This window comes from Prinia subflava, chromosome 2 (genome assembly GCF_021018805.1).
Source record: "Prinia subflava isolate CZ2003 ecotype Zambia chromosome 2, Cam_Psub_1.2, whole genome shotgun sequence".
Lineage (NCBI taxonomy): Eukaryota > Metazoa > Chordata > Aves > Passeriformes > Cisticolidae > Prinia > Prinia subflava.
In genome coordinates this window covers 202,623-226,760 of record NC_086248.1, presented here as the reverse complement: position 1 = coordinate 226,760, position 24,138 = coordinate 202,623, and the positions used below count along the sequence as shown (strand labels likewise).

The following is a 24,138-nucleotide window of genomic DNA, read 5'->3' as shown; positions in this document are numbered from 1 at the left end:
CTGGAAGCACAGCCCGAGCTCAGCACATCCCCAACGAGGGTCAGCCAGGGGCCATCACCATGTGGTCAGTTTGCCCAGAGAAGCGGCTTAGGCACAGTAAGACCTGTCTATGCTGCAGCATGGAGGGGAAGGAGAGGCCCCAAGGAAGGTGCAGAGCTGTGCCTGTGGTGACACGGATGACAAGGGTGCCAGGGCTCTGCCACACCACACATGGCACACACAGAGTATTGGGGGCCTGGTTTATTGGTGTCCATGCAGCTGCCCTGACTACTGATCCACATTCTTGACACGCAGGACCACAGGCACTGAGGTGCAGGGGATCATGCCCAAGTCTGTGATGACCAAATCCACCAGGTCTGGGGGTGTCACATCGTAGACCAGGTTAAGAAGGCGTAGGGACTTGTTCTCTGCCCAGCCCCCAAGCTGGGCCTGGCCCTTCCGGAGCACAATCAGGTCATCAGGGTCATCTGCAGAGAGCGGAGAAGCCATCAGGATCAAGAAGAGGGACAGTACCTGTCCATCCTGCCCCAGGAGCAGCACACACCACCACTGCCTGCCAGGTGCCCCTGCCTGCAAGTGGGAGCCCAGGGAAGGGGGTGGCAGGGCAGAGCAGCCTGTCATGGCCCACAGCAGGGACTGGGAGAGAAGGTCGCAGGTGGCAGGAAAGGGACAGAAGGCGTACCCAGCTCGTTGGAGACAAAAGAATCTGTCTGCACCCGCTCGCAGAACTTGTAGGTCTCGCAGCAGACCAGGACGGGCACGTTGTAGGCCTTGGAGACCAGGGCGATCTGCGAGGTGCCCACGCGGGACATGACGGAGCCGTTGGCCAGGAGCGCGTGGGCTCCCAGCAGCACCTTGGACACCTGCCGGGGGGGCACAGGGATCCGTCAGCCCCGCTGGCCACAGCGCAGCCTCCCCGGCCCCGGCGCAGCCCTCACCTCAGGCAGCACGTAGGAGATGGCGTTGATCATGACGTAGGTGCAGTGGATGCCGCGGCGGACCAGGCGGCGCAGCGTCTCGCGGCCCTCCAGGCGCGGCCGGCTGTCCACCACCACCACGCGGAACGCGCCGCCCTTCTTGGCGTGGGCGTCGCACAGCGTCCGGTTCACCAGCGAGGAGCTGCGGGCGCCGGTCAGGAGTGCCCCTCCCACCCGGCCTCCACAGCCACCCTCATCCTCAGAGTGCTGCCCCTTCCACAATCCCCCTGCCCCCTCAGGGCCTGTGTCCCTGTCTTTGCCACCCCTGGGTAAGGCGATGTCTCAGCCCTCCCTGGACGCAGCACTGACCTCCCTGTCTGTGACCAGCACAAGGGACTCTGCCACTCCACACTGTCTCCCACACGACTCCAGGCCTGCATTGGCCTCCCGTCCCTGCTCCTTCCTCTGCCCACCATACATGGCATACCTGGACTCTTGCTGCAGCAATCTCTGGTTCTTTTCCCCACCTCTATTTCTTGGGACGCAAACTTACGTATTTTTGCTTCCTGACATTTGATTTTGCTGCACTTTAAAATCCAGTGAACAACCCTGGCTGTTCTATAAGTGCCCTGGGTGGAGGGAGCTGTGCTTCTGGGGTTCTTGGAATCCAACTTCAGACAAACCAGGCAGGATAGTGCTGGGGCGTGTGCAGGACCATCACAGCCTCCCCTCCCTGCTGTTCCATTCCCTCCTCCCACCCGCCAGACCGGCTGCCTGTGCTCACCATCCATACACCAGTATCACGTCATGGTCATTGATCTTCTCAAAGGCAGACCTCGAGATGGCCTCAGCTGCCAGGACAATCTTCTCTCGCAGGTATTTGTCAATCGTGTCCTGGAGCTTCTCCTTTGCCTGGGGAGAGACAGACATCACATACAGACATTCCTGCTCTCTGCAGCTCCCTGATTTGAGCCAGGCGGGGATCAGGCTCTTCCCCCTGGTAACAAGCTTTCAGTTCCACTGCAGCACTGTTGTGAGTCTGCATCTCATCCCTGCTCAGCTCCTTCTCCTAGGGCCTGGAGCCTGCCACTCAGCAAGGCCACTCACCTCATCCTCTCTCAGGGTGTCAGGCAGGCATGATATCTCCTTCTTGAGGAACTTGATGGCATTGCCCATGCTGGCTGAGAGCGGCCTGCACTGGTTCAGGAAACTGCAGAAGAAATGGGCTTAGCTCCAAAGCAGCCTGGAGGGCCAGGACAGGGAGAGGGAGGGTGGGCAGGAAGGCAGAAGCCTAGAAAAGTCAGCCACAGTTTGCGTGGACACCAGCCCACAGATGTGAACAATGACCACGCTCCCTGGAGCTTTGGTCCCTCACCTGATGTGTGGCTTCAGCTTGGCCACCAAGTCCCGCGACAGCTCCTCATTGGGGGGAGTGGAGTAATCCCGGATCAGCTGAGGAACGTGGAGAGGGAGTGTGAGCTCAGGGCACCATGGGCAGGCACCCTGCCTGAGGGGCTGCAGTCAAGGTACCTGTCCTGCACAGCCTGACACTGCCTGGACGAGCACAGGGTGCTCCAGGACACAAAACTGCGCTGGCAGGGCCGCAGAAAGATCCTGCCGGGGCACGACCCAAAGGAAGAGGCTGATGATGACAGAGGCTGATACAGGATACAGGGTACAGGGACACACCCCTGCACGCAGCCCAGTGCCCCTGCTGCCAGGTGGCTGCTCAGTACCTGTTTGAAGACCTCGAGCAGCGCGATGCAGCGGGCGTTGGAGCCGTTGATGATGCCCTGAGAGTACTGGAGGCCCAGGCGCACCACTGCTGGGTGGATCACTGTGGAGGGGATGCTGCAGGCACCAGAGGGAGGGAGCTGTCAGCACCTCTGCAGCCCAAAACACTCAACCCATTTATGAGCCCCAGAGCAGCAACCCAAGGGATGGCCCAGGAAGGGGGTTGGTGGTAGCCTGAGGAGCCAGGCTCACCCCACAGCCCCTTCTCCTATGGCTCTGCGTTCTTCCCACAGGAAAGATATTGGGCTGCCCCTACTGCCACTCCCAAAGCAAACAGAACGTCCCCCACCACTCCATCAGGTGTTTCCCACATGCAGGACTATGACCCTGCTCCTCCAGAGCCATTCTGCAGCCAGGCCAGCCAAAGCAGAGCCCAGCACTGTCAGAGACCTGGGCTGGGGAGGCCTTGTACCTCATCTGCTGCGTCAGTGGCTTCTTCCGGCTGTACTGATGGAGGTGGGAAAACAGGTTGACCTTGGTGCCATAGTCCTGCCTCAGGGGTACCTGCAGCCGAATGTTGTGATGGCTCACCCAGTGCTCTGTTTGTTCCAGAGCCATCAGTCACACCCAGGACTTGCCCAGGACATGCAAAGCTTCCCTCTGCCTTCAGAGAGCCGGCCCTGCTCCCACCATGTGGCCCCCCAGGCCCTCTGCAGCACAGCTGCCCCAGGTGTGCAGCCTGTCACACACTCCTCTCCCACCTGCTGCCGCTCCAGCTTCTTGGCCAGCTTCCTCTGGGCACTGGGGTCATCCACCTGCACGTGCTCCGGCAGCCGCTTCACCACTGCAAGGACGGCCGGGATGAGTCCGAGCTGCTTTGGTGCACCCCCAAATCCAGGGAAGGCAGGGCAGCTCCCAGGGACAGACAGAACCCCCACCATGGACAGACTGAAGGCAGGGCAGCACCCAGGGACAGACAGAGCCCCCACCACGGGTGGATCACAGGGGTGTCCTCCCCTGCATACACCACACCTGCCCATGCTGCTCACCCACCCTCTGCGCCCCGCGGTGCTGACAGCCTTACTGGACTGAGGCTCCGTGGGGCTCTGCCGGGGCTTGGCCGTCGTGGCTGCCTGGCTCAGCTCTGCCTTCCTGGCCTGCTTCTGGGCCCGCTCGGCCTCCTGCTTAGCCCGGCGCTCTGCCCGCAGCTCCGCTTTGCTCTTGCCCCCCGTGGGTTTCTCGCCGTCCCCGGGGCCATCAGCCGAGGCCCCCCCCGCCTCCGGCGGGGGCTGAGGAGCTGCTGTGGGGGAGGAAGGGGGAGCCTGTGCCCAGTCTCGCCGGGAGATGCAGCCCAGGGGCAGCATCGCGGGCAGGGAGAGCCCTCGGTGCCCTGGAAGGGGCTCCGTGCCCTCGGCACCACGGGCAGCCCCGCGCCCCGGTGCGGCGGGGACTGAGCTCTCCGTGCTGCCGTCCCTACGGCAACGCGCGTGTCCGAGGGCCCGGCCCGGGGCACCGAGCGGGGCACACCCCCGGGGTCCCGCCGGAAAACGCGCCCGGACAGCCCGGCGCTGCCCGCTCGGGGCTCCGCGGACGGCGGCGCTCACCCCGCGGCTGCCCCGGCTCCGGCGGCGCACCCAGCTCCGCGGGCTCGGCCGACGACCCCTTCTCGCTCCTCTTCTTCTTCTTCTGCTGCTTCTTCTCCTTCCGCAGCTGCAGCTTCTCCTCCCGGGAGAGCTCCGGGGCCTGCGGGCGCGCATCGTCAGGCGGCCCCGGCCCCGCTGCCCAGCCCCGGCCTCACCCCAGCCCCGGCCCCGGCCCCGCTCACCTGCGGTCCCGCCGGCGCCGCTCCCTCGGCGTTCCTGCCTGGAACGACGGGAGCGTGAGCGGGGCCGGTCCGGTCGCGGTGCCCGTGTCCCGTCCCGCACTCACCGTCCCGCTCCGCCATGGCGCCGCGCTCAGCGCCCCCTGCCGGCCCCGCGGGACGCCCTGCGTGACGCGATGACGTCACTCCCCGGTGCGCTCCCGGGGTCCCTCCCGCGGCCCCGCCCCGGCCCCGCCCCGGCCCCGCCCCGGCCCCGGCCCCGCCCCGCCCCCGGCATCGCCGCCGGGCGCGCCCCCGGCCCCGGCGGGCGGGGCGGGCTGGGCAGGGCTGGGCAGAGCGGGGCGTCCCCGGGGCGGGCGGAGCGGGGCGAAGCGGGGCGGGCGGAGAGCGACGGCCCCGGGCGGGGCGGAGCGGGACGGCCCTGGGGCGGGCGGTGCTGGCGGCCGCGCCATCGCGGGGAGTGCTGGCCCGAGATGGCGGCGACGGGAGGCGGGTAGCGGGGGCGCGCTCGTACCGGCCATGCACTTCTCCATTCCCGAGACCGAGACCCGCGCCGGGGACGGCGGCGCCGCCGCCTACGTGGTGAGCGGGGCCGGGGGAGCGGAGCCGCCCCGCGGAGCCGAGTGGGCGGCGCGGCTCCGCGGCCCGGGCGCGGCGCGGCCCCGGTGGCGCCGTGCGGGTCCGCAGTCCCGGCGCGGCGGCGGGTCGGGATCGGGACCGGGGCCGGGCGAGGTGGGCAGGTCCCGGCCCGCCGCGAGCCCCGGCCGGCACCCTGTGCCCGGGCCGGGCAGGATCGGGCCCCGCCGCCCCCGCGCCTCCGGATCGGGCGCGGGAGGTCCCGGGAACCTCCCGGGGGTGTCCGGACCTTGCCCTGCCCGGCCCCGCGGGCGGGGGCGCGCAGCCGGAGGGGCCCCGTCCGGTCTCGTCCCCAGCCCCGGCTCATCCTGGCCCGCCCGTCCGTCCGTCCGCTTGTCCCGGCTTCCTGTTTTGCTCCCTGCGCCTCCGGAGAGGAGCGGGGACGCCGCTGCCCGGCGGCGGTGGCTGTCCAGTGCCCAGAGCCCTTTCCCGGGGCCGGCAGCGGCGGGCGGGGCCCCGGCTGGGCGGAGGGTCCGGATCGGCGCTCTCGGGGTAAGGGTGGGCAGCCCTGGGCTTCACGACCCTGCGGAGACCCCCACGCTTACCCCTGGGCCGAAATCCTTCTCCGGGGGCTCCCCCGGGAGCCCGAGCTGGGGCACGTTCGCGGTGATGGAGAGACCTGGGGTCCGCAGGAGTGCAGCTGCTCAAGGGCCGAAGGAACGGGCAGCCCTGGAGGCATTTCGGCCCCATGACCTCCCTGCACTTTGCCCTCCGCTGTTGAGGAGGCTCCTCCAGCCTTGGGGAGACCTTGGGGAGAGCCCTTGGCCAGCCCGGGGCTGGGCAGGAGCTGAGGCCTCATGGAGAGCCCTGATTTGGGCAGGTTTGGGTGCTGCCTGTACCACTGCTGTCCCTCCTGGTTCCTCTGCAGCAACCCTGAGCTCCTGGGCTGGTGCCTTTGGGTTGGCAGGTGCCCATGTGAGCTCCAGCCTGGCTGGGCTGACACCTCTGCTGAGCCTTGGGCAGTCCCAGCGCTCAGGAGGGCACTGGGGGCATCCATGGGAGGCTGGGCTGCCATGGCTGGCTGGAGGCTCATGTCCATCCTCTTGCCCTCCCAAAAGCTGCTCTGGGGATGGCAGGACCTGAGAGGACAGTGCTGTCCCTTGCAAGGACCCTACCTGTGGTGAGGTGCCGGGAGCTGGAGCGTGGAGTTGCCAGGCCCTGTATGTTCTGCAGTCGTAGCCGTGCTCTGCTGTGGCGTCAGCAGGAGCTGGGCCAAGCAGAGGGGGCATAGCCAGGGACCAGCTCCCTGTGAACCCCTGGGAGCAGGGAGGGTGTCCTTGTCTGCTGGCATGGGCACACCCCCATCCGTGGGGCTGCAGTGGGGCTCTGTATCCCCATGGCTGGGTAGCCACAGGGTTAGACCTTCCTGGTGTCCAGCGGGCATGTCCCTTGGATGTGCTCACACTCCCTGAAGGATTTTGACCATCTGCCCCTGGGCAGGGTCCTCAGGAGTATGGCCTTTTCCTGGGCGCTCCCTGGCCTCCCGTGTGCCCTGAGCTGGGCATTGCTCCATTGACAGGTGCTGGGTCTGACCGGCCTCTTTCCCTGCAGGCCTACAACATCCATGTGAACGGGGTGCTGCACTGCCGGGTGCGCTACAGCCAGCTCCTGGGCCTGCACGAGCAGGTAGGGAGGGTGTGGGGGCCACCCCTGCTCCTGGATCCCCCATCTGGGCTCTTGCACGCTGCTGGGCTCCCACGAGCACAGCGGAGGCTGGGGATCAGCGAGGGTGGGGGATCAGGGCGGCCCCCGTCTCTCTGGAGCTCTTGCAGAGACTCTGTTCTTACCCCAGCTAAGGAAGGAGTATGGCGCCAACGTGGTCCCAGCCTTTCCCCCAAAGAAGATCTTCACGCTCACCCCAGCGGAGGTAGAGCAGCGACGGGAGCAGCTGGAGAAGTACATGCAGGCTGGTAAGCTGGGCCTGCTGCTCTGGTGATGCAGGCCATGGTCCGTGGCTTCCTCCCTGCACTGCTCCCTTCACCGTGTGGCACTGGCATTTGTTGGGCTTGTCCCCTGGTTGCCAGCTCCTGTCCCAGCCCCTGCCTGGCAGGGTGGGGATGTGCAGGGGGTCCCTGGCTGCCCCAGTCTGAGGGGCAGGCACTGGTGGGGGGTCCCTTCCCGTGGGGCTCCTGACTCGTGGTGCCCCTTCCTGCAGTGCGGCAGGACCCGACGCTGGGAGGCAGCGAGACCTTCAACAGCTTCCTGCGCAAGGCCCAGCAGGTGAGGGGGCACAGCCCGGGGCTCTGGGGCCCGCAGCCTGTGCGCAGGGCCCGGGGTGCCAGCCCTGTTTCTCTCTGCAGGAGACGCAGCAGATCCCCACAGAGGAGGTGGTGCTGGAAGTGCTGCTCTCCAATGGGCAGAAGGTCAAGGTCACCATCCTCACGTCGGACCAGACAGAGGATGTCCTTGAGGTGCCAGAGCTCTCACGCTGGGTGGGACCGGCCCCTCCTGCTGTGTTCTGTAGTTTCCCACATGTGTGGGGCTCTCTCAGCCTGGTAGCCCCCCCTGCCCTCCCCTGCCATCTGCCCACCCTGCAGCAGGGTTGATTTGGGGGGCTGAAAGCTGTGGGCCGAAATGTGTGTGCTGCTGGGTGTGTCTGGGTCCAGACTGATGTTTGGGGTCCCCTAGCTGTTCCTGGTTGCAACGAGCCCCAGACCTGGCCACGGGGCAGCAGAGGTGCTGCATTCCTGCTGTTGGGAGGCCCCAGGGGCACACAGGCCGGGTGTTGCCACCATGTTGGAACTATAGCAGGGCTGTCCTCCTCCTCCTCCCAGGCTGTGGCCTCCAAGCTGGATCTGCCAGACGACCTGGTTGGCTACTTCAGCCTCTTCCTAGTGAGACAGACCAAGGATGGAGCTTTCTCCTGTGAGTAGAGCCCACTGCCCTGGGACATCTGCCCTGCCCCGTGCCTGGTGTGAGGGCTGTGCTTGGAGCCTGCCCCGGGTGGGGCCCAGGGGCTCCTGCTGCCCAGGGCTGCTGCTGAGCCGGCATTTGCCCGCAGTCGTGCGAAAGCTGCAGGAGTTTGAGCTGCCGTACGTGTCGGTCACCAGCCTGCACAACCCCGAGTTCCAGATTATCCTGCGCAAGAGGTGAGTGTGGGGCAGCAGTGGGGCGGTGCCCAGGGCTCCCTGCTCCACAGAGACCCTCCCCTCCTGCCACTGCTGCCCACAGGTGCTTTGGTACCCAGGAACACACCTGAGCATCCCTGACCATCTCACTGGGCCATGGGCTGCCCTGCTGTGCTCAGCCCATTTCTGCCTTTCCAGGGCAGCTGGTTTAGATGGGGAGCAGGGCACGGTTAGGGGGGAGCTGGCCAGAGAGCCAGCTCGCAGGAGGGTGATTTTCTCTTCGTTGCTGTTAGGAGGTGGGGAGCAGGCTAAGCCATGTGATTCCCTTCCAGCTACTGGGACTCGGCCTATGATGACGATGTGATGGAGCACCGGGTGGGGCTGAACTTGCTGTATGCGCAGGTGAGCGTTGGTGTGGCACAGCCAGGTGAGGAGGACACTCAGCCCTTGGCCACAGCTGGGCAGGGCCTTGGTTGGCTCCCGTGCCAGGCGCCCTTCAGCCCCTGCTGCTTGCAGACGGTGTCGGACATTGAGCACGGATGGATCCTTGTCAACAAGGAACAGCACCGGCAGCTAAAGTCCCTGCAAGAAAAGGTCTCCAAGAAGGAGGTAGGAGAGGGGACAGTGCCGTGACTGGGGCAGTGCTGGCACTGCTCCCCTCTGCCCGTGACGTGTGGTACCGGGTGCTCGCCTGCTCGGGGCCGGGCAGGAGGCCGGCAGGGCTGAGCACCCCGGCTCTCCCGCAGTTCATCCGCCTGGCGCAGACCCTCAAGTACTACGGCTATCTCAAGTTCGACCCCTGCGTCACCGACTTCCCTGAGAAGGGCTGCCACGTCGTGGTCAGCGCCGGCAACAACGAGCTCAACTTCCAGGTGCGGCTGCCGAACGAGCAGATCAAGGAGGGCAGCTTCAAGGTCACGCGCATGCGGTGCTGGCGGGTCACATCCTCGGTGAGTGGCGCTGGGAGAGCTGGGAGCGGGCTGGGGGGGGCTGTGCCGGGCTGGGCTGCCACCTCCCCCTGGGAAAGACGCTAGCTCTGACTCCAGCTTCTGGCCTGGAGAGGGTCTGAATCACGCCTGGGGGCTGAGGGGGCATGGGTGTGAGGACAGTGGCAGAGGCCTGGTGGGCACTGGGCAGGTGTCCCACACTTGGCTCGGTGCTGCCCTCGATCTGTACTGATGTTTGGGGAGCTGCTGCTTCCCCTCTCGAGGCTCCCAGCCTTGGCGTGTGTCCTCGCAGGTGCCCATGAGCAACGGCCCTTCGGGGAGCAGCCCCGGGAAGTCCGAGGTGAAGCTGGAGTTGGCCTTTGAGTACCTGATGAGCAAGGACCGGCTGCAGTGGGTCACCATCACCAGCCCCCAGGTAGACCTGCCTGCGTGGTGGGCTGGTGGTGGCTGTGAGGGGAAAGACTGGGCTGGGCCTGGGGTGTAGGAAGACTGTGGGGTGCATAGAGCCCTGTGACACTTCTCCCTTGCAGGCCATCATGCTGAGCATCTGCTTGCAATCCATGGTAGATGAGCTGATGGTGAAAAAATCTGGAGGCAGCATCCGCAAGGTGAGGGTTGGGGCCAGATGATGGCTCCAGGGCGGGATCCCAACCTGGCCCTGTGACTTCCTGTGGTCTGGGCTGGCTCCTGAGTGCTCCCCTCAGTATGGGGCTGCCATCCCCAGGGCCAGTTATAAGCCCAGAGGCCGGGGACCCCGTGGGTAAGCTGAGCTCCTCCCTGCAGATGTTCCGGCGGCGGGTGAACGGGGCCCTGCGGCGCTCGGACAGCCAGCAAGCTGTGAAGTCACCCCCGCTGCTGGTGAGCGGGACCCTGCAGCCCTGGGAGGGGGGACACGGCCATGCCAGGCTCTGATGGGTTGTGTGCCAGAACTCAATGCCCCCAGAGGAGCCCTTGTCCCCTTGGCAGGGCTGGGGCAAGCCCAGAGAGCAGGGCTATGGTGCCCTGCTTCCAAAGCCCTGGGAAGGGAAAGAGGTCCTGGACCAACTCTGTGATCCAGACTCCCTAGGGACAAAGGGGGCTGGGCAGGAGGAGCGGGGGGTGCTGTGTCCCATGACCCTGTGCTGTCCTCACAGGACTCACCCGATGCCTCCTGGGAGCCCATGGCCAAACTCTCGGTGAGTTGTGTGGGTGCACCACAGACCTCAGGCTAAGTGGGCAGGGGAGCTGGGGGTGTCCTCCCTAACACGTCCCTTCTCCACAGAGCAAGCTCACTTCTGTCAGCCTGCGTGGGATCAGCCACTCCAGCTCTGCTAACGACGTGGGTGCTAATGACTTCCACGGCAATTACGCCTTCGAGGGCATTGGCGACGAGGATCTGTAGTGCCCCTTCCCAGGACAGCCCGGCCTTGGCAAGGGCCTTCGCTGAGGAATGTACGACCTGCAGCCAGGTTGCAATCAACGTGCCTCTCACCTGCTACGTCCACCTTTCCCTGCTCCCGGGGCTGGGAGCTCGCCCCCAGCCCGCCACTGCCTTGGGGTGGGGGCAGCTGAACTCCTCCCGCTGCTGGCTCCGGCTGGGAGAGGCCTTGGTGACCTGAACAGTTTGCCCGGGCAGAGCCCTGGAGCTGCAGCGCGGGGCCTGGCGCAGCACGGGGGCAGAGCTGCTCCTGCCCCGGCTGGGGAGGCCTGGCCCAGCCTGGGGGCAGAGCCAGGCAGGCTCCATAATGCCAAATTAGCATTTAGGTTTGTGCTCCGAGACAGAGTGCAGTAAGCTGTCTCAGGGGGCTCCACGCAGGGTCCCCTCTAACCCGCTCATAGACGCCAGTGTAATCTAGGCTTGTAACCACGTATCTCCTGCTGCTCAGCCCGACAGAGCATTAATGGACAGTAACTGATGTTTACACACTGCAACAATGATTAAAATGGATCCTGATTGGTACCAGGCTGTCTGTTGGGGGTGGCTGCTGTCCCTCCCCTCGGTGCCAGCCCTGCGTTGTCCTCCTCTGCAGCAGAACAAGGCCCCCAGGGTGAAGAGCAGATAACAAAACTGACTGTTTAATGCTTTTATACACAATATAAATTACACTGACCAGCACGGCGGCAGCCATGGAACCAGTCCTGTTCCCCCCTCCCCCCTTTTCCCCGAACCCTGGCAGAGGAAGGCTCCGGCAGGCAGAAACAGGCAGGTGGGGTGGCGGTGCCACACGGGCAGGGCTCGGAGCCGCCGGTCGTGGCTGTGCCCTGCCCACGCGGGACGGGGCTGCTGGAGGCCCCAGTGTGCCCGTGGGCCTGGGGTAAGGCAGCCCTAAGCCCCAGTGGAGTTGCCCGCCTGTCCTCCCTCCCCCAGGGAGGGCGGGCACCGAGGCACCCCAGGCCCACTGCCGGGCTAAGTGCTGTCTCAGGGCAGAGCCGTGCCCACGGCTGGGGGGGCCAGGAGGGCTTTGGCATTGCGTGGGTTCACCCAGCTCTCGGCCGTGTGGCCGTGGATCTTCTGGTGGCGCTTGTAGTTGTCCCAGTGGCCGGTGGTGTAGGAGCAGTCCCGGCACTGGAAGGGCTTCTCGCCCGTGTGCCGCAGCATGTGCCGCTTCAGGTTCATGCTCTGGTTGCAGCTGTAGCTGCAGAGGCTGCACTGGAAGGGCTTGTCGCCTGAGTGGATGCGCCCGTGGCGCTTGAGGTTGGCCAGGTTGCCGCAGGCGTAGTCGCAGAGCTGGCACTTGTAGGGCTTCTCGCCGGTGTGCACGCGCTGGTGCCGCTTCAGGTTGTCCAGGTGGGCGGAGGCGTAGGGGCAGAGCGGGCAGGCGAAGGGCTTCTCCCCGCTGTGCGTCTTCATGTGCCGCGCCAAGTGGTTGGGGTAGTGGGTGACGAAGGGGCAGAGGCTGCACGCAAAGCCCTTGTCCCCGGCGCCCTTCCGGGGGCTGGCCCCGGGCTCGGTGCCCAGCACCGCCAGGCTGCAGCGCCCGCACACCTGCTCGGCCAGGCCCTCGTCCTGCGCGAAGCCGTCGTCCAGCACCAGCCCGCACATGCGGCAGGTGAAGGGGAAGAGCAGCTCGGGCAGCGCCGCCGCCTCCTCGCCCCGCAGCCGCGCGCAGCCGGGCAGGAAGGGGCCGCTGCCGCTGCCCACGTGCAGGCTCAGCTCTGGCAGCAGCGGCTCTGCAGGACAAAGAGACGGGGCTGTGAGCCCAGCGCCACCGAGGGCCGGCCCTGTTGCGAGCCCCAGCGCCCTGCTGAGCCCAGCATTGACTTTGGGTCAATGGCAGGACCTGTGCCCTGCCCCAGCCCCCCGGCAGCTCTCCCCACAGCCCCACAGCCCCCCGCCATTACCTGGGTCCTTGTCGCCCCGGTGCGGCCCCTCGCTCTCGGGCAGGCGGTGGCTGAGCATGTGGCGCTTCAGGTTGCGGCTCTGGTTGCAGCGGTAGTCGCAGGCGGCGCACTGGAAGGGCTTGTCCTGGCTGTGGACCCGCTCGTGGCGTTTGAGGTTGCCCAGGCTGCTGCAGGCGAAGCTGCAGCACGTGCAGCGGTACGGCTTCTCGCCGGTGTGCGTGCGCAGGTGCCGCGTCAGGTTCACCAGCTGGGCGGAGGCGTAGGCGCACTGCGGGCAGGCGAAGGGCTTCTCCCCGTTGTGTGTCTTCATGTGGCGCTTGAGGTGGCTGGAGTAGTGGGAGGCGAAGGGGCAGAGCTGGCAGGAGTAGACGATGCGCTGGCTGCGGCCGCCCTCGGCGCCGGCGCACTGCAGGCAGCTCTGGCCCAGGCTGGCAGCCAGCTGCAGCCCGCACTGGCGGCAGGGCAGCGCGGCGGGGCCGGGCTCGCCGCCCTCCTCGGGGTCGCTCTCCACGCTCAGCTGCTGGTACCCGGAGGAGCAGTCGTCGTCGCTCAGGGCGTAGGCTGGGATGGCGATCTTCCCCACCAGTGTGTCTGCTGGGAACAGCGCGGGGACGGCGCCGTGTCAGCCTGGGCACGGCCCTCTGCCCACGGCCCCTCTGCCCGCGGCCCCAGCCCCCCTGTGGCACCCCCAGGAGCCCCCGCCCCACGCCCTGCAGCAGGGAGCCCCACAGGCACGGCCTGCCCCAGCACCCCTGAGGGCCTGCTCTGGGTGTCCTGGGGAACCCTGACACTTGTGCATGGCTGCACCAGGGGGGTGAGAGGATCCATCACCCAACGGCACTGCCGGGCCTGGTGGTGGGCACAGCCTGGAGAAATGGGTGCCCACAAAGCTGCTCCGTGCCCCTCTCACTGTGCCACTGCCCCAGCCCTAGAATTGGCAGCTGGTTGCACTCACATGGTGGCACCAGGGAGCTCCAACACAGCCCCCTCTATCCTGCAGGAAACATTCCCAGCTCCATGCAGTGCCACTGTCCGGGGGCAGCAGGGGCAAGGCTGTGTCAGGCTCTCAGACAGAGCTTCTCAGCTGGGCACCGACTCATCCTTCTGCAGCCCCTGTGCCCCACATGTGCCCCCAGGCTGGTGCTCGGGGCTGGAGGGGCAGATCCCCACTGCCAGCCGTGAGCCATGCCCTGACCTGCAGCCCCGGGGCCTGTCACACTCAGCAGCTGCCCGGGAAGCACCCTGGACTGTCCCCTGGCTGCTGCCCGGGCTGGCTCCAGCTGCCAGGGCCCCAGACAGGCACAGAGATGAGGCTGACCTGGGCCCCTGCAGCCTCCCAGCCCTTCCACAGGCACTGCTGGAAACGCAGGCATCAGGACAGGGCATCTGCCAAGGCCTGCGTGTCATGGGGGAACTCCTGACCCTGCCCCCAGCCCTCTGCCAGGGGACCCCTCTGTCCTCAGCTCAGCCCGGCCCCACACTGAGGGACCCCCCTGTCCCCTCAGCCCGGCCCCACACCGAGGGAACCTCCCATCCTCTGAGCCCAGCAGTGCCACAGCACCCCCACAGCACTGTCCCCAAGTGGCTGTCAGTGCCACATGGGACAGCCTGTGTGTCCTGACTGGGTCAGGGGGCTCAGGTCCCAGTGCTGCTCCCTGGCTGGAGCTAAATGGGAGAACGGGAATTTCTGGTAGAATTTGTCACTGGATCCCTGGCAGGCTCCTAGGGCTGCCAAGCAGCTGTCCCAGGGCAGGGAAGCAGAGCCTGCAGAGCAGCCCCATCTGCCAGGCAGCTGGGACTGAGCCCCAGTCAGAGCAGGAGCCCAGCCCAGGGACCAGGGCACAGAGCTGGGAACAGTGAGGGACAGAGCCGGGAACAGCGAGGGACAGAGCCACGGGGCCGGACAGTCCCTGCCAACATCCCTGGCCCTCCTGTGCCCGCTGCCCGGTGCCTGGACCGGGAGGGACTCCCGCCGGTCCCCGGGCGGCTCCACGGAGCTGAGCAGCGCCTGCTGCTCCGGCGGCCCCAGCTCGGGAGCACGGCGGGACAGGCGCTGCCCAGCGGCACGGCCGGGGCTCCGGGGCTGGCAGCGCTGCACGCAGCCCGCAGTGCCCGGGGAGCGCTGGAACAGGACCCCGGGGCCCCGGGGCGGGCGGCAGAGCCGGGGCTGAGCCCGGCGGCGGCTGCGAGGCGCGGCCCCGGAGCTCCCGCGGGCACCCGCCGATCCCGGGACCTTCCCTGGCGGGAAGGAGCGCTCGGGGATCGGGGCCCGGGGTCAACGCCGGGCGCGCAGAACCCCCCGAGGGCCCCGTCGGGGGCCGGGCCTCCCTCGTGAGAGGAAGCTGGGCCGGAGCCCGCGCCGGGCGGGCCCGTGGCAGGGCGGGCCCCGCCGGCAGCGCCGAGCGCGGGGCCGGTACGGCCGGGCCGCGTCCCCGCCGGCAGCGCCGCCGGGGAGGGGCGGCATCCCCGCGGGGGCCGCACGCACCTGGCGGTCCCTTCTCGGAGGCCGGGCCGCGGCCCAGCAGCAGGTCCCCGGGCAGCACCACCGCCGCTCTCGCCGTCTCCTCGGTGCCATCCTCGGCGTCCGCTGCGGCGCTCCGAGCGCCGCGGGTCCCCGCCGGGCCGCCGCCGCCCCCCGGGCCCGCCGCGCACTCACCCTTCACCGGCTGCGGGTGGCTCTGCTTCCGCCGGGGCATCGTGGCGGGCCCCGGCGCCGGCCCGGCCCCGCCGCCCGCCCGCCCGCGGCCCGCCAGCCGCCCCCGCCAGCCCGGGGCGGCCGCTGCCGCCCCGCCTCGACCGGACACTTCCGCTTCCGCTTCCCCCGGGCGCGCGGGGGCTGTGCCGGAAGCGGCCGCGCGACCCGGAAGCGGAGCGCGCGCGTGCGCAGAGGCAGCGCCGCCCCGGCCCCGCCCCCCGGCATGAGCGGGAGCGGCCCCGGGCCCGGCGGGGGCGCGGGGCTGGGCCGGGCCGGGCCGCGGGAGCGGCGGGCAGGCCTCGGCGGCTCTGCCGGGGCTCGGGCCGGGGCGGGACAACAGCGGCCCCGCCCTTTCCGGCCCGCGGCAGGCCGTGGCACCGCCGGGCACACCGGGACCGGGGCCGCCACCGGACGCTGACGGTCTCCGTACCCCTGCAGGGGCGGCTGCGGCGCCTCCCCCGGTGCCCACCGGGTCCGCTCCCGCCGAGCGCCGAGGGCAGCCCTCGGTGAGTTCCGTGCCGGTGTCCCCGCGCGATCACACCGGGCACACCGGGGCTCTGCGGGGCTCTGCAGGCTGTCCGGTCGCACCGGGCACACCGGGGCTCTGCGGGGGTCGGTGCGGGGGTGCAGCCCAGCCGGTGCCGATCCCCCCGCAGCACCGGCCGTGCTCTCCCGGGGCCCCGGAGCCCGCCCCGGCCTGGCAGATCGCTGCTCTCCCCCGCAGGGCCCGGTGCTGGATGTGCCGGGCTGCGGCCGTGCCGGGAGCCGGGGCCGTGCCGGGAGCCGCGGCCGTACCGGGAGCCGGGGCTGTCCCGGTGAACCGTGGCCGTGCCGCTGCCGGCGATGATTCCCCGCTGACAGGTACAGCCCGGCCGTGCCTCGCCCTCCAAACACCGCGCACATCCCGTCTGCCCGTTCCCCTGAGCCCCGCGGTTACCCGAGCCCTGGGAAGGGCTGTGTGTCCCCTGGAAGTGCTGTGTGTCCCCTGGGAAGGGCTGTGTGTCCCCTGGGAAGTGCAGTGTGTCCCTTAGGAAGTGCAGTGTGTCCCCTGGGAAGTGCTGTGTGTCCCCTGGAAGTGCTGTGTGTCCCCTGGGGTCCCAATGCCCGGCCCAGCAGAGCAGGCACACTCGGATTGCTCCCTCACCTGGCTGTCCGTGGCTCCAGCCTCTCCTCAGTGCCTTTCCCTGGCAGGGCTGTCCCGGGAATGCCGTGGGGGCTGCGGGGGTCTCGGTGCTGTTGAGGGGGGAGGGCCGGGGGCAGCCTGGTTGCAGAGAGGGAAGGACCACGGGGAGGGAACGTGCTGTGGCCGTGGATGTGTGAGCTCCAGGTGATGGGAATGGACAGATTTCGCCACTGCTGGAATCCCCTGGCCCCTGCTCCCTGGATGAGCTGGTCTTGGGTCCCTTGGGGGTTGAACTCCAGTGGAAAGTGCTGTGGCCGTGTCTCACCCTGGGCAGGAGGACCCTGAGCCCTGGGGTGGGGATGGCTGTGGGGGTCACACTGCCCCGTGCCTGGGCTGGTTGTTGAGGTGTTGCCAGTGTCTTCCCCACGCCAGGGGTTTGGGAGTCCCGTGGTCCTGGAGCTGTCCTGTGGAGCTGAAGGGGACAGATGTGGCAGGACAGGCCTGTTGGCAGGGGGCTGTCAGGCTTGCCCGGGTGCCAGGGCCTGTGGCCAGGGCAGGTCTGGCTCTCAGGAGCGCTTCCTCTGCAGGCTGAGCGGCACCGACTGCGCTGGCCATGGTCCTGCCCTTACCCGCAGTGAGGTCAGGTAGGAGCTGGGCCATGGGGGCTGCGCCGGGGCCAGCACCTCCCCCCTGCCCTCCGTAGCCCGGCAGTGGCCGGTGGCCACCATGAACTGGCCCACACGAGTGCCCGGGCCCCGCCGGCTGCTGGGCTGCTGCGGACGGGAGCCCCGGGCCGCGGGCGGGGAGACACCGCCGGAGCCGGAGACACCGCCAGAGCAGGAGCATGAGCATGAGCAGGAGCAGGAGCAGCAGCAGGAGCAGGAGCAGGAGCCGGAGCAGCAGCAGGAGCAGGAGCAGCAGCAGCAGGAGCAGCAGCAGCAGGAGCAGCAGCAGGAGCAGGAGCAGCAGCAGCAGCAGCAGGAGCCGGAGCAGCAGCAGGAGCAGGAGCAGCAGCAGCAGCAGCAGGAGCAGGAACAGGAGCAGCAGCAGGAGCAGGAGCCGGAGCAGCAGCAGCAGCAGGAGCAGGAGCCGGAGCAGCAGCAGCAGCAGCAGCAGCAGCAGGAGCAGGAGCAGCCCGAGGAGCCGCGTGCGGCGCTGCCGCTGGGCTCAGGGCAGGCGCTGGAGGAGTGCCCGCTGTGCCTGCTGCCGCAGCCCCCCGAGGCCTTCCCCAGGCTTGGCTGCTGCGCGCACCGCTGCTGCCGGGGCTGCCTGCAGCAGTACCTGCGCCTGGCTGTGGGCGAGAGCCGGGTCCCCGTGCCGTGCCCGCAGTGCCCCGCGGTGCTGCCGCCCGCCGACGTGCACCGCCTGCTGCCCGAGCCCGCCCTCCGCGACAAGTACGAGCAGTTCCTGCTGCGGCGCCTGCTGCTGGCGGACCCCGGCACCCGCTGGTGCCCTGCTCCTGACTGCAGGTACAGGGGGTGCCCCTCCAGGGCAGGGGGTGTGCCCGTGTCCTGTGAGCCCCTCCTGGGTGGGCTCCTTGTCCCTCTGTCCTGGGGCGGGCTGGCTGTGCCCGGTGTCCAGCCCTGGTGTGGCTGCAGAGCCTGTGTCTGCCAGGGCTGATGTCCTTGGCTGTGCTGGATGCTCTGTGAGCCCCGGGGCTGCTGAGGGTGTGTCCCGACTCTCCTGAGCCGGGGCTACACCCCCAACTCAGTGTGGGACTGGGACAGCCTGGCCTGGCTGTGCCGGGGAGGGGGCCCCGTGCTGTAACCCAGCTCCAACACCTTCTCCAACACCTTCTCTCCCCAGCTACGCTGTCTTTGCCCACGGCTGTGCCGAATGTCCCCGCCTCACCTGCGGCCGTGAGGGCTGTGGCACCGAGTTCTGCTATCACTGCCGGCAGCCCTGGCACCCTGACGGGCCCTGTGCACCGCTGCCGCCCAGCCTGGCCACCCCCACAGCACAGCTGGCACAGCCGGAGGAGCTGGCCCACGGTGAGGCCCTGGCCCAGGGTGGGGGCAGCAGGGCTGGGGTTTGGCACAGCCTGTGCCTCCGTGCCCCCTGCCTGTGGGGCTCCTGGGGCCAGGATCCGGAGTTTCCTCTGGCTGCCTCTGCTGCAGTCTCACAGCCCCTGTGCCAGTGGGGCCGGGGTGTGTAGAGGGACCTGGGCTCCCCCATGGTACCTGTGGGATGGGCTGGGGTGGATGCACACCCTTCTGTCCTCCTCCATCCCGTCTTATCTCCCCCCAGCTGAGGCTGAGGACATCAAGGTCTGTCCTCGCTGCAGCGCCCTCATCATGAAGATCAACGATGGGAGCTGCAACCGCATGAACTGCCCGGTCTGTGGGTGCCTCTTCTGCTGGCTCTGCCTGCGGGAGATCTCTGACGTGCACTTCCTCAGGTCAGAGCAGGGCCATAGGGGTTGGGGGCCCTGACAGGGGCTGGAATGGGGCAGCCAGGCCCTGCCCCAGGTCTGGGCTGGCTGGGGGGAGCAGGGTGGTCTGTGCTGCTGGGTCTGGCAGGGCTGGGGCTGGCGTTGGGCACCCTGGAGGCAGCTGGAGCTCAGGGGTGGGGGAACCTGCCTGCCTGCTCCCTGGTGGGCCCGTGGATGTCCTGTGGCATGGAGCCAGGCTGTGCTGTCGCTGCCTGCCCCTTGCAGAAGCCCTGGCTCAGCTCTGCTCTGTCCCCACAGCCCCTCTGGCTGCACCTTCTGGGGGAAGAGGCCGTGGTCCCGGACCCGGAGGATCCTGTGGCAGCTGGGCATGGTCCTGGGAGCGCCCATGGTCATCTCCCTTGCTGCGGGCATTGCTGTCCCTGTCATTACCATTGGGATCCCTATCTACATGGGTAGGAAGGTACTGGCAGGTGGTCCTGGAGTCCCTGTGGTCCTGCTCCGCCCATGGCCTGGACAGAGCCGCAGGGCTCCCTGCTGCCCACAGCACATCCGTGTGCCCCCCTGACCACCCACGGCACATCCCTGTGCCCCCCTGACCACCAACAGCACATCCCTGCGCCCCCGTGACTGCCCTCAGCACATCCCTGTGCCCCCCTGACTGCCCTGAGCACATCCCTGCGCCCCCCTGACTGCCCTCAGTACATCCCTGCGCCCCCCTGACCACTCTCAGCACATCCCTGTGCCCCCCTGACTGCCCTCAGCACATCCCTGTGCCCCCCTGACCACTCTCAGCACATCCCTGTGCCCCCCTGACCACTCTCAGCACATCCCTGTGCCCCCCTGACTGCCTCTGCACATCCGTGTGCCCCCCTGACCACCCACAGCACATCCCTGCGCCCCCCTGACTGCCTCTGCACATCCCTGTGCCCCCCTGACCACTCTCAGCACATCCCTGTGCCCCCCTGACCGCCCTCAGCACATTCCTGTGCCCCCCTGACCACTCTCAGCACATCCCTGTGCCCCCCTGACCACTCTCAGCACATCCCTGTGCCCCCCTGACCGTCCTCAGCACATCCCTGTGCCCCCCTGACCGCCCACAGTCCCCTCCTTGCCAGGCCCTTCTGCAGCCCCTGCCAGGGTGGGTGTGCCCAGCCTGGGCAGTGGGGTCAGGGTGGGCAGAAGGAGGAAGGGTTCCAGGGGGGTTTTCCAGGGTCACTTGTGGCAGTGCTGTTGTGGCTGCCTGTCCCCGAGGAGAGGGAGGGTGTCTGGTGCTGTGGCTGGAGCTCTGCCAGGCTGGGAAGGGGCAGTGTCTCAGGTTGTGCCAAGGTCTTTGTAGAGCCCTTCACCTTTCTGTCCTGTCCTCGAGGTGCTGGGCCAGAGCCGGCGGAGCAGCCTCTCCGGGTGCCAGCAGTGCCTCTCTGTCACCAGCAGTGTCCTTCTCTCTCTCTTCGTGTCCCCCATCATAACAGCTCTCACTGTGGGTGAGTGCTGAGGGTGCTGCCCGTGTCGGGGGGCTGTGGGGCTGTCTGGGGGCTGGGCAGTGACCGCGTGTCCCCGGGCAGGTGTCGGCGTGCCCCTGGTGCTCACCTACGTGTACGGGACCGTGGTGCTGTCGCTGTGCCGGGGCCGCCGGGGCTGCCGGGGCGGCCGCTCGCCTGCAGAGCTCGGCGTGGTGGAGCTGGACAACCTGGCCAAACGTGAGCCCCACGGCTGGCAGGGCCTGCGCCCTCCCTGCTGCAGCGGGAGCGGTGCACGGGAACAGCAGTGCATGGGAACAGCTGTGCATGGGAACAGCAGCAGTGCATGGGAACAGCGGTGCACGGGAACAGCAGCAGTGCATGGGAACAGCAGCAGTGCAGGGGAACAGCGGTGCAGGGGAACAGCGGAGCAGGGGAACAGCAGCAGTGCATGGGAACAGCGGTGCACTGGAACAGCAGCAGTGCATGGGAACAGCAGCAGTGCAGGGGAACAGCGGTGCAGGGGAACAGCGGTGCAGGGGAACAGCGGTGCATGGGAACAGCAGCAGTGCATGGGAACAGCAGCAGTGCATGGGAACAGCGGTGCACTGGAACAGCAGCAGTGCATGGGAACAGCGGTGCACAGGAACAGTGGTGCAGGGGAACAGCTGTGCAGGGGAACAGTGGTGTGCTGGAACAGCAGTGCATGGGAACAGCAGCAGTGCATGGGAACAGCGGGGCATGGGAACAGCGGTGCAGGGGAACAGCTGTGCAGGGGAACAGTGGTGTGCTGGAACAGCAGTGCATGGGAACAGCAGCAGTGCATGGGAACAGCAGTGCACTGGAACAGCAGCAGTGCAGGGGAACAGCGGTGCAGGGGAACAGCGGTGCATGGGAACAGCGGTGCAGGGGAACAGCAGTGCACGGGAACAGCGGGGCACGGGAACAGCGGTGCACGGGAACAGCGGGGCACGGGAACAGCAGCAGTGCAGGGGAACAGCAGTGCAGGGGAACAGCGGTGCATGGGAACAGCGGTGCACGGGAACAGCGGTGCACGGGAACGGCGTGCTCTCTCCGCAGTGAATGAGCTGTGGGCGGGGCTGCCCAGCCCCAGAGCAGCCGAGGACGGAGCCGCCGGCGCCGCTGCCTCCGTGCCCAGCAGCAGCCGCAGTCCTCGCCCGGGGCCGGCGTGGCCGGAGGGGAGCAGCCAGTCGGCCAGCACAGTGGCGCTGGCGGGGAGCATGCTGAGTGAGGGCCAGGACACCTCTGACAGGTGAGCAGGGGCTGTGCTGAGCGGGCTGGGAGCGGCACTTCCCTTCCGAGCAGCCTCCCCCGCTCCCGCCGTGCTGGGTGGGGACGGTCGGGTGTCCCCCCCGGGCTCCTCCCCTCAGGCCGGTGTCTGTCCGCAGGGAAGGTATCACCATCGAGGTGGAGGTGTCGGTTGAAGCGGTGCCCCGGTCTGCCCGGCAGCAGAGCCTCAGCAGTGCCCTGTCTGGGCAGAGCCTCTCTGGGGACTCCCTGGGAGCCGCCAGTGACAGGGGCAGCTCCGTGGGTGTCCCTGTGGAGTGACGGGGGCCCGAGGGGGAGAATCTTGACCCACACACAGGCCCTGTGTCCTCCTTCCTGTGGCATAGCCAGTCCTCCTCTGCCAGCACGCCCAACCCTGGGAGCTGGGTCCTGGGTGGGTGACAGCTGCACCCCGCAGTGCCACACCCTGCACTAGCCCCGTCCATCCCTTTCCCAGAGGCACACTAGGAAATAAAGCTGCTTTCTGAGGGTCCCTCTGTCTTCTGTGGCAAAGCTCCCCTGACAGCGCAGCCCCATGGCAGCTCACTGGTGTGCCCGACAGGCGTCATCACATCTGCACCTGTGAGGAAGAGGCCACCCAGGCAATGCAGGGCTTGTCGTGGCCTCTGCCCTGCCTGGGACTGATGTGCCCTGAGAGCAGCCCCCATCTCCGATCTCTGGTGCTGATCCCACAGGATCCATCCTGCAAGCAGGGCCAGTGTGGAGGGACACAGGATGACACCGTGGGCTGGAGGTTGGGACGTGCTGCCAGATGGGGGGTGTAGTCTCAGGCACTGGGATCCTGACTCTGCTGCAGCATCCTGGGGGAAAAAAGGCTGCTTCTGAATGGTTTGCTGCTCAGAGCTGGGCAGTCACAGGATGAGTAAAGGATTTGGGTTGGAAGGGAACTTAAAGCTCATCACTGTCCCTTGCTATGGGCAGGGCCATCTTCTACTAGACCAGGTTGCTGCAGGCTTCATCCAACCTGGCCTTGAGCCCTTCCAGGAATGGGGCAGCCACAGATTCTCTGGGCAACCTGTGTCAGGGCCTTACCAGGGAAGAATTATCCCATCCAATCCTGCCCTCTGGCAGTGGGGAGCCGTTTCCCCGTGTCCTGTCCCTCCAGGCCCTTGTCCAAAGTCCCTCCAGCTTTCTTGGAGCCCCTTTAGGCACTGTGACTCTGAGGTCTCCCTGGATCCTTCTCCACACTGAACATCCCCAGCTGTCCCAGCCTGTCTCCACAGGAGATGAGGTTTGTGAGTTGGCTCACCTGCACAACTTCTTCCAGCTGCTCTGGCATTCCCACGTGATGGGGCTGTGCCTTTGGCAGTGCCTTGTGCTGCAGATACTCCCTTTTCGAAGATGAGCTCCACCCTTCTGCTCCTGGGCTGTTGTCTCAGCGTCTGCAGTTCAGTCTGTCCCTCCCCAGCCCAGGTGGTGCCTCCCTGGTACCTCTGGCCCCCTTCCCTGGCAGCCCCAAGCTCCCCAGGCTGTCTGGTGGCTCTGCAGTGAGTGGTCCAGTCCTGATCTGCTTTGGTGTCTGGAGTGTCCAGGCTGGGCTCCTGCAGCCCTGTGCCCTTCTGGTGCTTCAGGGCCTCAAACAGTGCAGCGCTGCAGCTCAGGCTGAACTCTGGTGTGTTCCCCTGGAGTGGGGCAGCCTCAGGACACCTCCCAGGAAGATTTTTTCCTTTGCAAAAGTGGGCTTGTTCTCAGCACAACTGCCCTTGCTCCCATGTGGGTTTATCTCAGGATCATTCTGGGAAGGGGCTGCTCAGTACCTCACACCTCCATGGTATCACTGACCTGGAAGGGTTACTCCAGATTTTGAATAAGCAGAATGAATAGTCACAGGGACAAGCAGTCCTAAAGTGTTAGTTATTTCTGCAGTCCCTGAGAGCCTGAGCTGAGGCAGCTTTGCTTGGTGACGTTAAACCCAGTTTGCCTCAATTGCCACGTGCTGTCATCCCATTCCTGCTGCCAGACATCCATGCCCAGAGGGTTTGGTTTTAAACTTTGTTCCTGGTCATTAAGGTGTGGGATGCAGTCTCCAGTTCCTGTGGAGTCCCCAGAATGGCTCTGATTCATGGTGACCTCACATTAGTAACCTCTACTGGGTTTAGCCCATTTTCTGTGTGCTCTGTTGATGTTTTATCACGTGATTTTTACTCAAAATGCTCTGTGGTGGGTCCTGTGCCCCAGCAAAGCCCCTCAGAGCTGCAGCTGCTCAGGGAACAGATGCAGGGGTTCTGCTGCGGCTGCCTGGCAGGATCAGGGATGGCAGCTCACCAGGAACATAAAGGAGCACAGGATTCCCAAGGCTGTGCAGGGACAGGTCCCAGGCACCTCTGCAGAGCCAGAGGCAGCTCTGGCCTGGCTATCACAGGGCCCCAGGATGGTCAGACAGGGTGCCTGAGGTCTGGGGGGCAATGGGGTCTGCTGCCCACAGAGCCTGTGGCTCCCATGGACTCCTGGGGCAGGGGGGCAGCTCCAGGCTGTGGGGGAAGGAGGGACTGGGGGAAAAGAACAAGTGCAGGAAATGGACATAAAAGGGGTCAGTTGTGTGTGAAAAGAAAAGAAATAATGGATCAGCACAGAGTGCTCTTCTTTTCCAGTGTTGTGCATGAGCGCTTTCTGCTGCACAGGGAGAGCTCACCTGCACAGCCCAACCTCCCGTCAGTGTTTTACAGCCACAGGTATTGACACCCCTTGTCCAAGCTGTGCATCAGGGAGGAGCTGCCT

The 24,138-nt window shown here is 67.0% G+C and overlaps 4 protein-coding genes across 11 annotated transcripts; 2 read left to right on the top strand and 2 right to left on the bottom strand.

Annotated features, from left to right (window-relative positions):
- Positions 1-225: 225 nt before the first annotated feature.
- Positions 226-4,693, bottom strand: EIF2B4 (eukaryotic translation initiation factor 2B subunit delta). Of its 4 annotated transcripts, none has more exons than XM_063422050.1 (13): positions 4,581-4,693; positions 4,477-4,514; positions 4,256-4,394; positions 3,736-3,948; positions 3,413-3,495; positions 3,124-3,215; positions 2,654-2,768; positions 2,293-2,369; positions 2,025-2,127; positions 1,702-1,829; positions 939-1,119; positions 683-863; positions 226-467 (listed from the first exon to the last, which is right to left on the bottom strand). In XM_063422050.1, the coding sequence occupies exons 1-13, from the start codon at positions 4,594-4,596 to the stop codon at positions 268-270; spliced, it is 1,566 nt and encodes a 521-aa protein (XP_063278120.1). In that variant the 5' UTR covers positions 4,597-4,693; the 3' UTR covers positions 226-267. The 4 variants fall into 4 exon arrangements, with proteins under 4 accessions (XP_063278120.1, XP_063278111.1, XP_063278103.1 ...); XM_063422041.1 differs by having other exon boundaries at positions 3,736-3,951; positions 4,581-4,692; XM_063422033.1 differs by having other exon boundaries at positions 4,477-4,638.
- Positions 4,694-4,849: 156 nt separating this feature from the next.
- SNX17 (sorting nexin 17) lies at positions 4,850-11,058 on the top strand. Its single transcript, XM_063421913.1, has 15 exons — positions 4,850-5,055; positions 6,661-6,735; positions 6,902-7,019; positions 7,265-7,329; positions 7,410-7,520; positions 7,884-7,974; positions 8,111-8,198; positions 8,510-8,579; positions 8,694-8,786; positions 8,924-9,127; positions 9,417-9,539; positions 9,655-9,732; positions 9,908-9,982; positions 10,258-10,299; positions 10,386-11,058. The coding sequence occupies exons 1-15, from the start codon at positions 4,993-4,995 to the stop codon at positions 10,503-10,505; spliced, it is 1,416 nt and encodes a 471-aa protein (XP_063277983.1). The 5' UTR covers positions 4,850-4,992; the 3' UTR covers positions 10,506-11,058.
- Positions 11,059-11,385: 327 nt separating this feature from the next.
- ZNF513 (zinc finger protein 513) lies at positions 11,386-15,248 on the bottom strand. 3 transcript variants are annotated; one of them, XM_063421889.1, is made up of 3 exons: positions 15,102-15,248; positions 12,446-13,039; positions 11,386-12,274 (listed from the first exon to the last, which is right to left on the bottom strand). In XM_063421889.1, the coding sequence occupies exons 1-3, from the start codon at positions 15,139-15,141 to the stop codon at positions 11,523-11,525; spliced, it is 1,386 nt and encodes a 461-aa protein (XP_063277959.1). In that variant the 5' UTR covers positions 15,142-15,248; the 3' UTR covers positions 11,386-11,522. The 3 variants fall into 3 exon arrangements, with proteins under 3 accessions (XP_063277959.1, XP_063277969.1, XP_063277951.1); XM_063421899.1 differs by having other exon boundaries at positions 12,446-13,036; positions 15,102-15,244; XM_063421881.1 differs by having other exon boundaries at positions 14,931-15,156.
- Positions 15,249-15,506: 258 nt separating this feature from the next.
- Positions 15,507-21,892, top strand: LOC134563666 (E3 ubiquitin-protein ligase RNF19B-like). 3 transcript variants are annotated; one of them, XM_063421826.1, is made up of 10 exons: positions 15,507-15,646; positions 15,865-16,001; positions 16,851-17,732; positions 18,070-18,254; positions 18,511-18,661; positions 18,953-19,115; positions 20,022-20,136; positions 20,218-20,352; positions 21,193-21,385; positions 21,522-21,892. In XM_063421826.1, the coding sequence occupies exons 3-10, from the start codon at positions 16,990-16,992 to the stop codon at positions 21,679-21,681; spliced, it is 1,845 nt and encodes a 614-aa protein (XP_063277896.1). In that variant the 5' UTR covers positions 15,507-15,646; positions 15,865-16,001; positions 16,851-16,989; the 3' UTR covers positions 21,682-21,892. The 3 variants fall into 3 exon arrangements, with proteins under 3 accessions (XP_063277896.1, XP_063277904.1, XP_063277912.1); XM_063421834.1 differs by lacking the exon at positions 15,507-15,646 and having other exon boundaries at positions 15,679-16,001; positions 21,527-21,692; XM_063421842.1 differs by lacking the exons at positions 15,507-15,646; positions 21,522-21,892 and having other exon boundaries at positions 15,680-16,001; positions 18,953-19,107; positions 21,193-21,335.
- Positions 21,893-24,138: the final 2,246 nt, after the last annotated feature.

Excerpts from the sequence above, each read along its gene's own strand:
- EIF2B4 (XM_063422025.1), bottom strand. The coding sequence starts at position 4,596 with ATGGCGGAGCGGGACGGTGAGTGCGGGACGGGACACGGGCACCGCGAC. Across the intron at positions 3,952-4,255 it reads GGAGCCGGGGCAGCCGCGGG|CAGCTCCTCAGCCCCCGCCG; the intron begins GTGAGCGCCGCC and ends CCTCCCCCACAG. Across the intron at positions 3,216-3,412 it reads AGAAGCTGGAGCGGCAGCAG|GTACCCCTGAGGCAGGACTA; the intron begins GTGGGAGAGGAG and ends ATTCGGCTGCAG.
- SNX17 (XM_063421913.1), top strand. The coding sequence starts at position 4,993 with ATGCACTTCTCCATTCCCGAGACCGAGACCCGCGCCGGGGACGGCGGC. Across the intron at positions 7,521-7,883 it reads AGACAGAGGATGTCCTTGAG|GCTGTGGCCTCCAAGCTGGA; the intron begins GTGCCAGAGCTC and ends TCCTCCTCCCAG. Across the intron at positions 9,128-9,416 it reads GCTGGCGGGTCACATCCTCG|GTGCCCATGAGCAACGGCCC; the intron begins GTGAGTGGCGCT and ends GTGTCCTCGCAG.
- ZNF513 (XM_063421881.1), bottom strand. The coding sequence starts at position 15,141 with ATGCCCCGGCGGAAGCAGAGCCACCCGCAGCCGGTGAAGGGTGAGTGC. Across the intron at positions 13,040-14,930 it reads CTCCGAGAAGGGACCGCCAG|CAGACACACTGGTGGGGAAG; the intron begins GTGCGTGCGGCC and ends CGCTGTTCCCAG. Across the intron at positions 12,275-12,445 it reads CCGGGGCGACAAGGACCCAG|AGCCGCTGCTGCCAGAGCTG; the intron begins GTAATGGCGGGG and ends TTTGTCCTGCAG.
- LOC134563666 (XM_063421826.1), top strand. The coding sequence starts at position 16,990 with ATGAACTGGCCCACACGAGTGCCCGGGCCCCGCCGGCTGCTGGGCTGC. Across the intron at positions 17,733-18,069 it reads TGCCCTGCTCCTGACTGCAG|CTACGCTGTCTTTGCCCACG; the intron begins GTACAGGGGGTG and ends TTCTCTCCCCAG. Across the intron at positions 19,116-20,021 it reads CTATCTACATGGGTAGGAAG|GTGCTGGGCCAGAGCCGGCG; the intron begins GTACTGGCAGGT and ends CCTGTCCTCGAG.